The 15,811-nt window shown below is 50.2% G+C and overlaps 1 protein-coding gene across 1 annotated transcript in view; it reads left to right on the forward strand.

Moving 5' to 3' along the window:
* Positions 1–15,811, forward strand: part of VAC14 (Vac14 homolog (S. cerevisiae)) — a 140,335-nt gene that overhangs the window by 36,132 nt on the left and 88,392 nt on the right. Inside the window, exons 10-12 of the mRNA XM_011976768.1 lie at positions 5,646–5,709; positions 14,266–14,410; positions 14,686–14,751. Coding sequence (XP_011832158.1) covers positions 5,646–5,709; positions 14,266–14,410; positions 14,686–14,751 — 275 coding nt within the window. The remainder of the gene's footprint in view (positions 1–5,645; positions 5,710–14,265; positions 14,411–14,685; positions 14,752–15,811) is intronic.

Below are 15,811 nucleotides of genomic sequence, written 5' to 3' on the forward strand. Positions count from 1 at the left end.
GGCTCACGCCTGTAATCCCAGCACTTTGGGAGGCTGAGGCGGGTGGATCACGAGGTCAGGAGATCGAGACCATCCTGGCTAACACGGTGAAACCTTGTCTCTACTAAAAATACAAAAATATTAGCCGGGCGAGGTGGCGGGCGCCTGTAGTCCTAGGTACTCGGGAGGCTGAGGCGGGAGAATGGCGTGAACCTGGGAGGCGGAGCTTGCAGTGAACCGAGATTGTGCCACTACACTCCAGCCTGGGTGACAGAGCAAGACTCTGTCTCAAAAAAAACAGATTGAAACACACCATATTTAAATTAAAAGCTGAAGCTGGTGTGGTGGTACGTATCTTTAATCCCAGCTACTCAGGTTGCTGAGGCAGAAGGATACCTTGAACCCAGGAATTTGAGTCCAGCCTGGGCAATATAGCGAGACCCCATCTCAAAACAAAATAAAATTGGTGTGACTGAAAAAAGGTTAAAAGTTACAAGGCAAGACCCAGACTTGGAGAAGATATTTGCAATGTATTTTGTCATTAAAGAGTTAGTATCCAAACACAAGAAAGAGCTCCTTTAAGTCAGAAGAAAAAAATGGAAGAAAAACGTGAAAGTCCATGACAGGGCCATTAATCTTTTATGTAACAAATGGGCCAGGTGCTGTGGCTCATGCCTGTAATCCCAATACTTTGGGAGGTTGAGGCAGGAGGATTGCTTAAAGCCAGGAGTTCGAAACCAGCCTGGGCAACAAAGTGAGAGACCCTGTCCCTACAAAAATAGTAATTTTTAAAAATTAGCTGGGCGAGGTGGCACATACCTTTAGTCCCAACTACTTGGGAGGCTGAAGCAGGAGGATCTCCTGAGCCCAGGAGCTTGAGGCTGCAGTGAGCCATGATCACGCCACTGCAGCTTGGGGGAAGAGAATGAGACCCCATTTCTAAAAAACAAGATAAAAATGCTACCATGGCTCTTACGATATGGCGGGTGTTATTTTAAACACCTAACAAATGTTAGCTCTTTCATTGTCATAGCAAGCTTAGGGTATAGGTACTGTCATTACCCCATTGTACAGGTGAAGAAAGGGAAGCAAAGTCAAGTGACTTGCCCAAGGTCACACAGCTAGAAGGTAGGGCGAGTCAGGGCCCAAACCCAGGCCAAAAGACTGCAGAGTCTCTGCCCACAAGCACCGTGTTAGGCTGCAGTTCTCTGAGGAGGGAATTCATACACAAGGGCAACAAAAGATGCTCCGTTTGGGAATTAGAGAATTGCAAAGAAAAGCAAGGTATCAGCCAGGCGCAGTGGCTCACACTGTAATCCCAGCACTTTGGGAGGCCGAGGTAGGTGGATCACAAGGTCAGGAGTTCAAGACCAGCCTGGCCAAGATGGTGAAACCCCATCTCTACTAAAAAATACAAAAAATTAGCTGGGCGTGGTGGCAGGCGCCTATGATGCCAGCTACTCGGGAGGCTGAGGCAGGAGAATCGCTTGAACTCGGAGGGCGAAGGTTGCAGTGAGCCAGGATCGTACCACTGCACTCTAGTCTGGGCAAGAGAGTGAGACTCCATCTCAAAAAAGAAAAAAAGAAAAGAAAGGTATCTTTTTTACTCATCCAGTTGGCAAACGTAAAAGATTACTAATCACTTTGGGAGGCCAAGGTGGGTGGGTCACGAGGTCAGGAGATCGGGACCATCCTGGCCAATATGGTGGTGAAACTCCGTCTCTACTAAAAATATAAAAAATTAGCCAGGCGCGGTGGCGGGTGCATGTAGTCCCAGCTACTCAGGAGGCTGAGGCAGGAGAATCACTTGAACCCAGGAGGCGGAGGTTGCAGTGAGCTGAGATTGCGACTGCACTCCAGTCTGTATGACAAGACTTTTTCAAAAAAAAAAAAAAAAAGATACTAATATTCCTGTGTGAGGCTTTAGAAGGGGTGACTGCTCTTCCGATTTGGAAATACATATAAATTGGTAGAACCTTCCTAAAGGACACTACCTATTAAAATAAGAAGTGCCCAATCCTTCCCCTCAGGAGTCCCACCCTGCATGGAAGCACAGGAGAGATGTAAGAGTGAAAATCAGGAGACAATCGAAATTAATTTGAGGCCAATTTCTGATGCCACATTATTTCATCTAAAAGATGAAATTTTTTTAGATGATATTTCTAAAAGATGCCCTCCAGGGGCGTGGAGTCGTGGCTACTGTTCCAGTCTATCCTGCCCAGCTTTCCCCAGCTTTTCCTCACCTTTCCCCAGGCCCTGGTCTAGCAGACAGACCCCAGGCTGCCTGGGCCTTGGCACTAGGAGGACGAGCATCTCAGTGGGCCCAGTCCCCTGCCACGGCTGCCCTTGTCCCCTCTGAGCTGCATCCTGGGTCTACAGGGGACAGGCGGCAGTATGGACATGGAAATAAAGGCCCCCTTTACTAGGAGAAAAGGTCTGTGGCCCGCACCTAGAATAGCACTGCTCTAAGCCATAGGACAGAGTGAAAACTACACAAGTTGCAGAAAATACACTGTAATCCCATTTATGTTTACAAAATAAGAAGTAGGACAGCACAAGCCAGCGCAAGAGACTTGCCTACCCCGGGGAGCAGTGACCTGTAGGTAGAGAAAAGCAAGATTGAAGATTAAGGACAGAAAGAGGTTTTGCTTTGTGTTTGAAAATTTTAGAATGAGGATATATTTTACTTGTATAATTTAAAACTTTTAAGAGGCCAAGCCTGGTGTCATTAGAACAACAATATAAATAATGATCGTTTTGATTTATAACCCACTGAATAACATCAATATCCGGGAGTCCATAATGACATAAATAATTGAATTAATTAATGATGGAGAAGAGACAGCTCTTCCTTACAGAAAACGTCAGTCAATACGCTGAGCATGGTGGCTCACGCCTGTAATCCCAGCACTTTCAGAGGCCGAGGTGGGTGGATCACTTGAGGTCAGGAGTTTGACACCATCCTGGCCAACATGGTGAAACTAATAATACTAATATTAGTCTCTACTAATAATACAAAAAAAAAATTAGCCGGGCCTGGTGGTGCGCAACTGTAATCTCAGCTACTTGGGAGCCTGAGGCATGAGAATCATTTGAACCCGGGAGGCGGAGGTTGCAGTGAGCCAAGATCATGCCATTACACTTCATCCTGGGTGACAGAGTCAAACTGTGTCAAAAAAAAAAAAAGGGGGGGAGAGAGGGGAGACGGGGAGAAAGAGAAAAAAGAAAATTCCAGTCAATAATGTAGGAAAAGGGGCAACAGAAATCACCATCAGGCAAATTCCGCAGTCATATTTGTAATAGGCAAGCTGCAGCCCTGAGTGCTGCGGTCAGTCACTGGGGACGTGTTTGAGGGAAAACAGAATATTTGTCTAATCTCAAGTATTTTCCCCCAAGGTGTTTATTAATTACAAACAGAAAAACAGTAACCTTACAGGGGAGAAACGCAGCAGGCTGCGTCAGGCGATGAGGTTAACGTCACCAGTAACGAGGCTAACAGACAACACGTGCCCCCGATAGGGTGCACTGAGGCGCGGAACTTCCGTGACATCCCTCCAAAGATGCGCAACTCCCTACTCATGAGAAAAACGTGAGACCAACCCAAACGGAGAGACATTTTGCAGAGTGACCAGTGCTTCAAAAGTGTCAAGTTTATGAAAGACACACAGATTGAGGGACTGTCACAGATTGAAGGAGACAAGGAAGACAGTTTAGCTAAATGCAGTGTGAGATCCTGGAACAAAAGGCCAGGAATGGAAAAACTCGTGATGTTCAAATTAGGGTAATCCTTTAGTTAACAGTATTGTATCGATGTTAATCTTCTGGTTTTGATCATTGAACTGTGGGGCCGGGCGCAGTGGCTCACGCCTGTAATCCCAGCACTTTGGGAGGCTGAGGCGGGTGGATCACTTGAGCCCAGGAGTTTGAAACCAGCCTGGGTAACATGGCAAAACCCCATCTCTACTGAAAATACAAAAAAAAATTATCCGGGCTTGATGCTGCATGCCTACAGTCCCAGCTACCCTGGAAGCTAAGGTAGGCTCAATCTCTTGAGCGCAGGAGGCAAAGATTACAGCGAGCCAACGTCGTGCCACTACACTCCAGCCTGGGCAACAGAGCCGAGACTCTATCTCAAAGAAAAAAAAAAAAAGATAATTGAACTATGAGTATGTACAATGTTAGCATTAGGGGCAGCTAGCTGAAAGGTATAAAAAGAATTCTTTACTCTTTTTGCAACTTTTTTGTACATCTAAAATTACTTCACAACTACAGAATAGTATCAGGAGTCTGGAACTGCAGGACTACCAGCCCCCTCTTCCCTCCTCAGTGCAGTGAGAGCTGTGGCCAGTGCCTAGATGGGGGCTGAAGGCGGAACAGGATCCTACCAGCAGCTTTCCAGATCTAGAACATCTTGGCTCTTTAGGAAACTTGATTAGATGCCAAAAGAAAAAGGTTGGCATTTAAAGGTTATTCCTTAACTTAGAAATATAAGTAGTCAATGCCAGGTATAGATGCTTTTCTACCCTGGGTTATATGACGGTAAGTTAAATACTAATGACAGGTATTGAGTTGGCCACTTGGAGGAAGACTCAGGCACAGACACAGTACAGTCACAGTCCTTTCCCCATAGTCATTTTTTAAGCCCTTTATTGAGAGAGAATTCATATACTACACAATTCACCCAACATCAAGTATACAATTCAGTGACTTTTATAGATTCACAGGGTTATGTAACCATCACCACAATCAATTTTAGAATGTTTTCCGTGTCCTTGAAAGAATCCCTTAGCCATTGTACCCTATTCCCCCATCTCCTCCAATCCTAGGCAGCCTCCAGTCCACTCTCTATATCTATAGGTTTGCCTGTTCTAAACACTTTCGGGAAAGGGAATCATGCAATATGTAGTCTTTTATGATTGGCTTCTTTCACTTAACACAATGTTTTTAAAGTTCATTCATGTTATGGCATGCATCGGTGCTTCATCCCTTTTTATTGCCAAATAATAGTCCATTGTATGGCTATACCACACATTTATCCATTCGTCTGTTGATAGACATTTGGGTTGCTTCCGCTTTTTGGCTATTGTAGATAATGCTGATGTGAACATGATTGATGTACAAGGTTTCATGTGGCCATAAGTTTTCATTTCCCTTTGGTATATACCTAGGAGTGGAGCTGCTGAGTCATGTGGTGACTCTATGTTTAGCCTTTGGAGGAATGGCCAGACTGTTCTCCAAAGCAGCTTGCACCATTTTACATTCCCACCAGCGATGTATGAGGGTTCCAGTTTCTCCACATCCTCATCAACACTTGCTATTATCTTTTAGCCATCCTGATGGGTGTACAGTAGTATCTTGTGGTTTTGATTTGCATTTTCCTGATAGCTAAGGACACTGGGTATCTGTCATTTCTGAGATTTGCCAGATGTGTTCAGCACTGGTGTCCCCTCCTTGTGAGATCACTGTGACTACAAACTTACAAGCTTGGGGACTATCGAGAATGACTGGGCATTGGGTTCTCAGGGCTCCAGAGCCATGGTCCTTTTGAAGAGCCTGAATCAAGGTATGGGGCTCTGGAGAGTTCTGTGTGTGCTTGTCACAGGAGTCTTGTTTATTCAAAAGACCCAACAGCCTTTCATGACCCCTTGTTCCTCTTCCTCTCCCAGGAGGTCCAGATGGTTCCTGTGACTCCAGCTTCAGTAGCAGCATCAGTGTCTTCACTGCAGCCAGGTAAGTGGCTTGTTTCAGCCAGAGGGTTTGTGGAAAGCAAGTGACCTAGATCTTTCCTGGATGCAGGAGACTACAGCAATGACCCAAAGCAAACCCTACTCGCGGCTGCTGCTTTTGGGACACCCTCGTACACAAAAGAGTTAATTGATGAGGGAATCTGAAGGACATTGAGCAAGCCCACCCCACCCAGGCTGGATGGATAGATAAGGTGGATTAGAAGCCATTGGGGGCCAGGCGTGATGGCTTACGCCTCTAATCCCAGCACTTCGGGAGGCCGAGGTAGGCAGATCGCTTGAGCTTGGGAGTTCAAGACCAGTCTGGGCAACATGGCGAGACCCTGTTTTTACTGAAAATACAAAAAATTAGCTGGGCATGGTGGCGTGTGCCTGTGGTCCAAGCTAGTTGGGGAGGCTGAGGTGGGAGGATCACTTGAGCCAGAGCAGGGCAGAGGTTGAAGTGAGCTGAGATCACACCACTGTACTCTATCCTGGATAACAGAGTGAGACCATGTCTGGAAAAAAAAAAAAAAAGAATGAAAGAATGAAAGAAAATAGATTGTTCTTACTTATTTTTAAATATTAAAAAAAAAGTAAGCTATTGGAGGTCAATAAACGCAAGAAACACAAGTTGTAATAATAAAAGTACAGCTAATACCGGTGACTGCAGTGAGACACTTACAGTTGCCTTGAGTTAGCACCGTCTGTTTGTCCAGGATGATGTGGGGCCAACAAGACCGACAAGGGGAAGTCTGTTCAAGGACAGCCTGGAGCATGGGTGGTCATTAATCACATCCAAGATGAAGGATAAATCACAGGCCCCAGGAGCTGTTGTCCCTGTGCGCCCAGGTCAGCTGTAATGGCGCAGTCTTCCACATGGGGGCAGTGCAGGCCAGGCAGCAAAATAACTCTCTTCCTTGCAGCTCCCTCCATACTCCCTGCAAGGTGAGGGGACTCCCCGGGGAAGGCACTGTCACAGTTATGCCCTGGTCTGAGTCCCCTGGACTTGCCCCATGTCACTTTTTCTTTGGGTGACATTGGCATCTCTGGGGCTAGAGTGGATGGTGGGTCTTATACAGGGGTTTCTTCCCCCTGAACTTGACAGTGAACCTGGGCCCTGGGAGAGCCAGCCACTCATGAAGAGAAAAGGTGCACTCTCCCCCAAGAGCGTCTCCCCACAGACCCCTAGCTAGGGTTCTTCCCTCGTCGATACCGTTTGTGAACTTACCTCATCCCTCGACACCCTGAGCGTGTTTTCCAAGCACGCAGGTGCAGCCGATGATGAAATGTGCCCCTACGAGCCCCTGCATGGATGGAGCAGATCAGTGAATGTCACCATTCTCTCGTGTTCAGGTAGTCACGCGTTCCAGTGCACCTGCCTGTGCTCATCCCTGCAGGCTCCAAGATAAAGGCTGGCCCCTGAGTGTGTCCCTGACCTTCATTCATTTACTCTAGTGGTGAGGCAGAGAAGCAGCCAGGAAGTTGCTGGAAAGGGGAGCGACTGATGTGAGGGGTGAAGTTACTGGAAAGGGAGGGCCGTGGTGCCTGAGCCCAGGCACTGAGAAGACTGGCTGGGAATAACAGCTAATGCCAGTCAACGCAGCCAGGCTTCCAGGGCCCCAGTGCAGTGCTAAACCTTCATATCGGATCCTTTAGCTTTGTCTGAGTCCCGTGGGGTCAGTAGTTTCATGGTAGGGACGAGAAGGGAGGGAAGCACAGGGGGCTGCTCTGTGGACAGTGGATCTAGGAGGGGCCTGGTGGATGCAGACCTGCTAGGGAGCTGTCACCATTGTCCCCATCAGAGGGGATGGGGGCTCAGGCTGGGGAGGAGCAGCATGTGGAGAAAGTTGGGTGGGTTTGGGCTCCGTGTTGAAGGTGGAACTGCAGAATTCACTGCTGGGTGGGATGGGGTAGGCAGGAGAGAGGTGAGGGAAAGACTGCCTTCTAGAAATTTCGTGTGAGCCAGACCCCGGCTATCCTGATGTCATTTGCACACCAGGGCTGGAAGGAAGAGCAGGTGTGGGTGGGGTGGTCAAGAGCTCTGTTCCAGGTGACTGAGCATCCCAGGAGGAGGGAGGCAGACACAGGTACTGGGCCATGGAACTCGGGGAGTGGTCTGGACGGACACGCGGGGACTGGTGTATCCTGCAGAGGGCTTAGCTTTTGCGCTGGAGGCTGTGGAGACAGTATCACAAGTGGGAATGGCAGGATCCAATCTGGGATTTAAAAGCCTCCCTCTGGCAGCCAAAAGCCTGTTGTAGACTTGTCTCCGTAATCTGGCCTATGAGGATTAAGGGGGAGGTCAGGGGAAGTCTAGGAGAAGGCAGAGGTAGGCTTAAGCCATGGGCTGCAGAGGGGCACCGCTGTCCACTGCCTCGCTGGGGAGACTGCGCTACCGTTGGCTGGGATGAGCCTACAGGAGCCCTCAGTTCTTGTGCCAAGGCCGGGGACCGCTAGACCGGAACCAGGGTTTTGGTTTATACCTCTCATTCAGAAGCTGATGCCAAATCCTACCTAAACTCCAAACCATCCTACCTAAAAAAGCCAAACAAGAACAAATGATCTAGTGCTTCCTGACTCCTGGTGACAGAGGTCCCCACGTGGCAGCTGCACAGTCAGCATCACCAGCTGTGCTCAAGAGGTGGGCGCCTTCAGAGTTGTAAAACCAGAGCCAAGATGCCTGGGCCCCAGCACACCACCTTCTTCCCACAGCTGGTGTTAACAGTGAGACTGAGCTTGGACACAGGTGGGATGGTGCAGGGTCGCCAGATGGCCAGACACACCCAGCCAGACTCTGTCACACACACACCAAAAAAATGCACATCCACATGAAATTCAGAATTCACTTTCATGGGTTCAAGGATCACCATGGAAGCAATCCTTGCATCCCAGATTTTTTATAAAAGATTTCTCATTTGGACCAAAACACAGGGAGAATTAACTGGCTAAACCTGAGAGCAGAAGCCTTCCTCTTCCCCCTCCCTCATCTCCCCTCTCCCTGTGATACTGGAGAAGCCCCTGGTGGCCCCAGGCTTAGCCACGGAAGAATGTCACCTGGAAAAGCAGCGGGTGACGACATGGCTGTAGTCTGGGTTCCTCCACCCTCCAGAGCATGGGAAATACATGGGAGGTGGAAAATTGGACTCCCCAGGGAGAGGTGGAAAGTGAAGGAAGCAGGATGGAGGAAGGATGCTTGCCAGCTCAGGAAAGGGTTAAGAGAGAAATGTCTCCACTGGGTGTGTTCTCTCTCGTGACTGCTCTGCCTGGTGGAGTCAACTGTCCGGATTCACGCCCTAACTCCAGCATGCCTGGCTGTGGCCTTGGGCAAGTAGCATGATTTCCCCCACCTCAGTTTCCTCATCTTTAAACTCAGTGTAATGATAGCACTGACCCCAAAGGGATATGGGACTTCAACGAGTTAAAGTATGTAAAGAACAGCCAGGCATGGTGGCTCACGCCTGTAATCCCAGCACTTTGGGAGGCGAAGGCAGGCTGGTTGCTTGAACCCAGGAGTTAGAGACCAGCCCAGGGCAACATGGTGAAAGCCCGCTTCTACAAAACATACAAAAATGAGCTGGGTGTGGTGGCACATTCCTGTAGTTCCAGCTACTCAGGAGGCTGAGCTGGAAGGATCATTTGAGCCCCGGAGCTCGAGGCTTCAGTGAGCCGTGATTGCACCACTGCACTCCTGCCTGGGTGACAGAGCAAGACCCCACTCCTGCCTGGGTGACAGAGCGAGACCCTGTCTCAATAATCATAATTTTTAAAAGCTTTTTAAGTGTGTCAAGAACATAGCATGGTGCCTGGGCCGCAGAAAGCACTTTACACATTTTAGCTACAATTGTTATTACAGGAACCTTGTTATTATCCCCATCTTACAAATGAGGAAACAGACCCAGAGAAGTTAACTTCTTGCCCAAAGTCACTCAACTAATTAGTAGCCAAGTTGGAATTCAAGCTAGATCTGTCTGACTCCAGAGCCCATGCATTCAACTTTATTAGTTGCAGTTGGAGAGTTCCAGAAGTTTTGCATTCGGCCTCCCTAACTCATTTGATTTAGTAGTTCTCAAACAAGTGTTGTATGAACAACCTCCACTATGATGCTCAGGCTGTTGCCAAGGGTCATGATGTCTTCAGTGACACCAGTTCTCCCGGTGTAGCTAGCTGCCGTGTAAATAAGCAGGCAGAAAGTTCTAGAAATCAGTATTTCCCAGCTTTTAGCCTCTGCTGATTGAAAAAAAAATTATAATTATCTGTATTTTAAAGAGCACGTTCAATTTCAGAAGCAATTCTATTTTTAGATTTACCTTTCTTCTATTTTTAGATTTACCTTTCTTCTGATTTGATTAGAGATGTAACCCGAACACCGTAAAAAGTTAGACGTTACAGAAATGAAGTGCTGTCTCCCCGAGAGAACAACTGGAACGTCTTATTATTTATTGGTAGTATCAGAAGCCTTATTCAGTAAATCTATATTTTAATAGCCACAGCAGCGCCGTGCATTTGGAAATTGTAGTGCCTGTATGTGTAAGACATTCATTATAAGATGTTTTATGAGAAAATGCTCCATGAAAATGGAATTTTGCAGACACCTTGAAATAACTCAGAAGCCCCCATGAGTGACTCGTCTAGACTTTTTGGAACTGATGCAGAAATGTCTTTTAAACTGAGTGAGCTCCCTCTGTTCTTGATGGGTAAGGTAAGCAAGCACAGCAGGGTGCTACCTCTCAGGCTCCGGCCCATCAGCTGGGGAACTGAGCACATCATGCAGTGTCCCCCTCTAGGAAGAGTACAGGGTCCCAGAGCCCCAGTTGCCCTGCTGAGCACGCGCAGAGCTCAGCAGCAGCAGCCAACCCTGCCCAGCAGAGCAGCTGGGAGCTGATGGCAGCTGGGATCTTGACCCTCCCTTTCCCAGGCACTCAGATCAGTCTGCCTGGTCCTCTAGGGTCTACCTGCTTCCCATGAGCTCCACCTCCAGCCAGGCAAGGGAGGAAAAGCCCAGGGATAGTGTCTCCAGCCCAGGGAATGAGTGCTTGGTACATGGCCTCATGGTCTCAGATGGGTCCCGTACTGCCTCTGGACCTGGGCTTGCTCATCTGTGCCTTGAAGGATTGTGTTACCTGAACCGTGAGGTCCCTTTCAGTGATGAGGTTCTGGTTGGGTGCGGCGGGACTGCCTCAGCAGCAGCCTGAAGATGCCCCATACCTTCAGATTCACTGTGTTCAGGTGTTTGCTGTGGAGAAAGTCGGAGAATGCTAATACACGAAATGCTGCCAGTTCACATACCAGTTCCGTGACATGCTGCCATTCTTTGGCCCTGACACAGCACCACTTGCAGGAGAGGCCCCATGGGCTGGCCAGCAGCATCTCCGGGCCACTGTGAGCCGCGGAGCTCGACTTGCGGAGGGGCCATCCAGCCCGGCGTCTTGGCTCTTTTGGATTCTGAGTGTGCCCTGCGCAGGTGGGGAGCACCAGGCTTTCCTCTGTCTCCCCTTCTTTTTCTTTTTTTTTTCTTTTTGGTACAGGGTCTTGCTCTGTCATCCAGGCTGGAGTATAGTGACACAGTCATAGCTCACATAGGTGAGCTGACAGCTGGGAGCTGGCAGCAGCTGGGATCTTGTAGTCCTCCCACCTCAGCCTCACACGTGGCTGGGACCATAGGAGTGTGCCACCACACCCAGATAATGTTTTAAATTTTTCACAGAGACAGGGTCTTGCTGTGTTGCCGAGGCTGGTCTCAAACTCATGACCTCAAATCATCCTCCTGCCTCGGCCTCCCAAAGTGCTGGTATTTCAGGTGTGAGCCACTGTCTACCCTTCTGACTCGAAAATAAGCTGAAAAGTGTGTACTAATCTTCCACGGACACCTGGAGCTGCCAGGTATCCCCTGGGCTCAGAGGGGCTGGTCCACACAGGAGCTGCTGCTCTGCTGCTCCTCCCAGGAGACGGTGGAGGTGATGCCACCAGGGACTCTCTCGGAGCCTGCTGCCCTGGTCAGGAGGCTGTGCCATGTGGCAGATGAGATTATTTTGGAGTCAGACTGATCAGATCCAAAGTGCGGCCCCACCACTCCCTGGCCGTGTAACCTTGGGCAGGTGACTTCATGTCTGTGTGCTTCAGTTCCCTCTTCTCTGAAATGGAAGTGGCGTGCCTTAGGTCATAAGGCTTTTTAAGGAGTGACATGAGGCTGTGTAGGAAAGCACCCAGCAGAGCGTTCTTTCACAACCGTCATGGCTGCCATTGTTATCACAGCTATTATTCCCCCAGAGGCTCAGACACACCACTGATCCTGTCCCATGCCGGTGGAGCAGGGGACCTGGTCACGGCACCGCCCTCCTCACCAGCAGCTCCAGGGCAGTCCCAGGTCTCCCAGGGAAACAAGGAAAAACAAGGCCGCCCTCCCAAGGGGTGCTGTTTCAGCTAAGCTTGTCGCAGTGATGGGCCAGGCTGGGGTCCTTGTGACACCCTGGACCCTGGCAGCCTACATGTCCCTGTGGCTCCTGCTGAAAAGGGGCTCAGTACAGACTTTGGGGCTCTCAGGGTCAGGAAAGACCGGGTTGGGGGTGGGGGTAGCTTCTGTTCACCTGCTTTGCATACGGCCTTGGGCTATAGGGAGGCATCTCTTCCACCACCAGGACACGAGACCAGAGGAGCTTCTCTAGCCCGGGGATTCTGCCGGCCCAAGAAGTATATGGAACAGAACGCAAGGGAAGGAGCCCTGCGGGAGGCCAGCCAGGACAGGAAAAAGAGGGACTGGGAGATAAAACAGTAAATGCTGGCCATCAGCTAAGGGAGTAGCTAGGAAACTGCCAGAGATGACAAGAAAACTCTCAGAAGGTCCTGGTGTGGACTGCTATGTGGGCCTCTGCGGCAGCCACGTGGCTACTGAGTGCCTGGTGGCTACTCTGAAGCGAGGTGCACCATAACCGTGAAATGCACACCAGGTCCCAAAGGCTTAGGACACAAAAGAGAATATGTTTTGTTGGGAATATTTATATTGACCGTTATATTGATTACATGTTAAGATGCTAATATTTTAGATACACTGGGTCAGTTAAAACATAGCATTGAAATTCACTTCACCTGTTTCTTTCTCCTTTTTAATTGCAAACTGGAAGATGTAAAATTATATCTGTGACTGGCGTTGTATTTCTCCGGGACAGTGGTCTTGAGAGAAACTAAGAGATTGACAGAGCCAGTGTTTACCACCCTAGATTCCTCTACCTGCGCAGTACTGTCCCCGTCTGTCTTAGGCTAGCAAAGATTTAAATGTTTCGGTATCCTCAGAAGACGCCAGGAACTTCCAGCCAACAGAGGATAGATGTGCCCACTCTTGCCCCTGAAACGTGCACCATGGGGATCATCAAACCATATTAAATAGCAATTCCTCTTAGCAATTACAGAGCGCAGAATCGTGCCCTTTAGGGATTCACATCAAATGAGCTTCAGAGAGGCTGCAGGCGAGTGAGGAAAGCACAGCCATCAGTTCCTGATGCAAATGAATAATTGAGCAGCCTAGAAATGCCACAGAAGAGACCATTTTATACCAGCAGGGGACTGATCTGCTGGCCCAGGTCCTCAGGAAATGCAGCCCCTGGCCTGCACCTGTCGGCACCGTTTGGGAAGTACAGTGCAGTGCCTTGGTAGGAAGGGAGCCCCTCCCTGACATCCTGAGGTTTTTCTACCCATGCTGCCCCCACCTTGAAAACCCAGCCTGTGCCAGGGAGCAGTGCTTTGGGCAGAAAACCAACTCATAGCCTCCCAGCAGCACCCGCCGTCCCGCAGGCTGCTTAGCAGGACTTTGGGGACCTGCAGGGCTTCAGTCCACAGAAGCCAGGGGGCTTCCTGTGCCCACCAGAACACAAGTACGTCCTGAACAGTATCAGTTTCTCATAGGCAGAGGCTCTGTCACCCCTTCTGCAATGCAAAGGAGCACATTTTGGTCTCAACTCTCAAGGCGTCTCTCTTAGACGCCTTGGGGCAGGGTACAGTGACAAGGCACAATGACAAGCCTTGATCCCTGACCTCACTCGAGAAACATCCTTCAGGTGGCCGGTGAAGGGCCTGGTGGAGGTCAACAGTTGTTATCGGGACCTTCCCTCATATAGTCTGGACCTGGTGGTTTTGTTTTTTCAAGAAAAGGTCTGAACTTAATGCCCTGAGCCTGGTCAGGTCAGCTCAGTGACTCGGAGAGGGTTTCTCCTCCTGTACAAGCCAGGCTGGTGCTGGAGAAAGAAAAGGAAAAGTGAGTGGGAGCCCAGCAGACCGGTCCTTATCCCCTGAACATGGTTATCATGGTTCCAACCCAGCAGCAACCTCCAAACTCCTTTGGAAAGGGAGAGAGAGAAGCCCCCTTCAAACGCCCAGGGTGGGCCGAGCTGGGCTGGTGGGAGACCAGCAAGGATGTGTGGGGATCGGGTCATCCCTGACCCCCGAGCCCCCCGGACAGTGGTTAGCAGTGTGCGATTCAGGATATGCAGGCCCAGGGTGGTGCCATGACTCCGTGGGAGAGGGCTATGGTGGGCGTCACCTCTGCTCTCCCTCCCGGTCTTACCCACAGCACTGAAAGAGCCCCAGTGACCCTTCACCTCGACGGGATCGTGCAGGTCCTGAACTGCCACCTCAGTGACACGGCCATTGGGATGATGACCAGGATTGCAGTTCTCAAGTGGCTCTACCACCTCTACATCAAAACTCCTCGGAAGGTGAGCTCCGGGCCCCGCCAAGCCAGGGGCCTCTTCCGGGTCCGCCTTGGTTTTCCAGGGCCTGCCCATGGTTAGTAGCATTTTGGTCATTGCACTTCTAAGGAAACCCTGGCTGGCAGAGAAGTGACAGGTGCTGCAAGGAGCCCTCGTTGTGTCGGGGAGGGAAGTGGTCTGTGCAGACCAGCGGGTCCATGCAGACCAGCGGGACACTGCACCAAGCACAGACCTGGGGTGAAGGGAGCGCTCACAGGCACCCCTGCTTCTCTGCTCTCCAGATGTTCCGGCACACGGACAGCCTCTTTCCCATTCTACTGCAGACGCTATCGGATGAATCGGATGAGGTAGGTCACCAACGCCACCCGTCCTTATGGACCATCGGCTGCCCTGCCTCCCCTTGTTAGTGACTGATGGGCTCTTAGAGCTGAGATATGCTTATTTTGGTGCAGTGCATCCTTCCTAGAGGTAAAGCTGTGTTTAATACACACTTTGGGGCCAGGCTCAGTGGCTCACACCTGTAATCCCAGCACTCTGGGAGGCCAAGACGGGTGGATCACTTGAGGCCAGGAGTTCGAGATCAGCCTGGCCAACATGGTGAAACCCTGTCTCTACTCAAAATACAAAAATTAACCAGGCGTGGTGGTGCACACCTGTACTCCCAGGTGCTCAGGAGGTTGAGGTGGAAGAATTGCTTGAACTCAGGAGGCAGAGGTTGCAGTGAGCCAAGATCGTGCCACCGCACTCCCGCCTGGCGGCAGAGTGAGACCCTGTCAAAAAAAAAAAAAAAAAAACACTTTAGGACTGAGGACTCATCTGTAGACCCTTCTGGAGCACATGGGCAGGGCGTCAGTGAGGGAGGCAGCAGAGGGCAGGCAGGGAGCTTGGCTTGGGGTCAGGCTGCCCAAAGGCAAGACACTTAGTATCTCCACATCTCAGCATGTCAGTTTTCCTCTGTTCAGTGAGGGCAGTAACCAGAGGGAGATGTGAGAGGAAAATGATCCATGTAAAATGCTTAGCACTGGGCCAGGCTCCTGCTGCACACTCAGTGTTGGTTGTGTTACTCATTTCAGCTGGACTCCATTATGACCTCTAGTTTGAAATTGGACCCTTAAGCTTTGCCTTTTTGGGGCCACCAAGAGCTGCTGGTGCAGAGGGAAAGGCTGACCCAGATCCCAGGCAGCAGGAGTGAGCCCTCTGAGAAAGCTAGAGTAGTACAGAGGCTGGCCTGGGAGGTGGAGGGGGCACCTGGGTCTTCCTGTCATCTGGGCGAGAGTCTGCCCCAGCCACACACACCTTTCCGCACACCATTCTCAGCCATGCCCATTGTGTGGTGTTCCTTTACGGGGTTCCCCTGCCTCCCAGCCAAGCGGCAGGATTTGCAGTCGCGCGTGCCCATTGCACGGC

Source organism: Mandrillus leucophaeus, unplaced genomic scaffold (genome assembly GCF_000951045.1).
Source record: "Mandrillus leucophaeus isolate KB7577 unplaced genomic scaffold, Mleu.le_1.0 Scaffold17, whole genome shotgun sequence".
In the NCBI taxonomy this organism is placed as follows: domain Eukaryota; kingdom Metazoa; phylum Chordata; class Mammalia; order Primates; family Cercopithecidae; genus Mandrillus; species Mandrillus leucophaeus.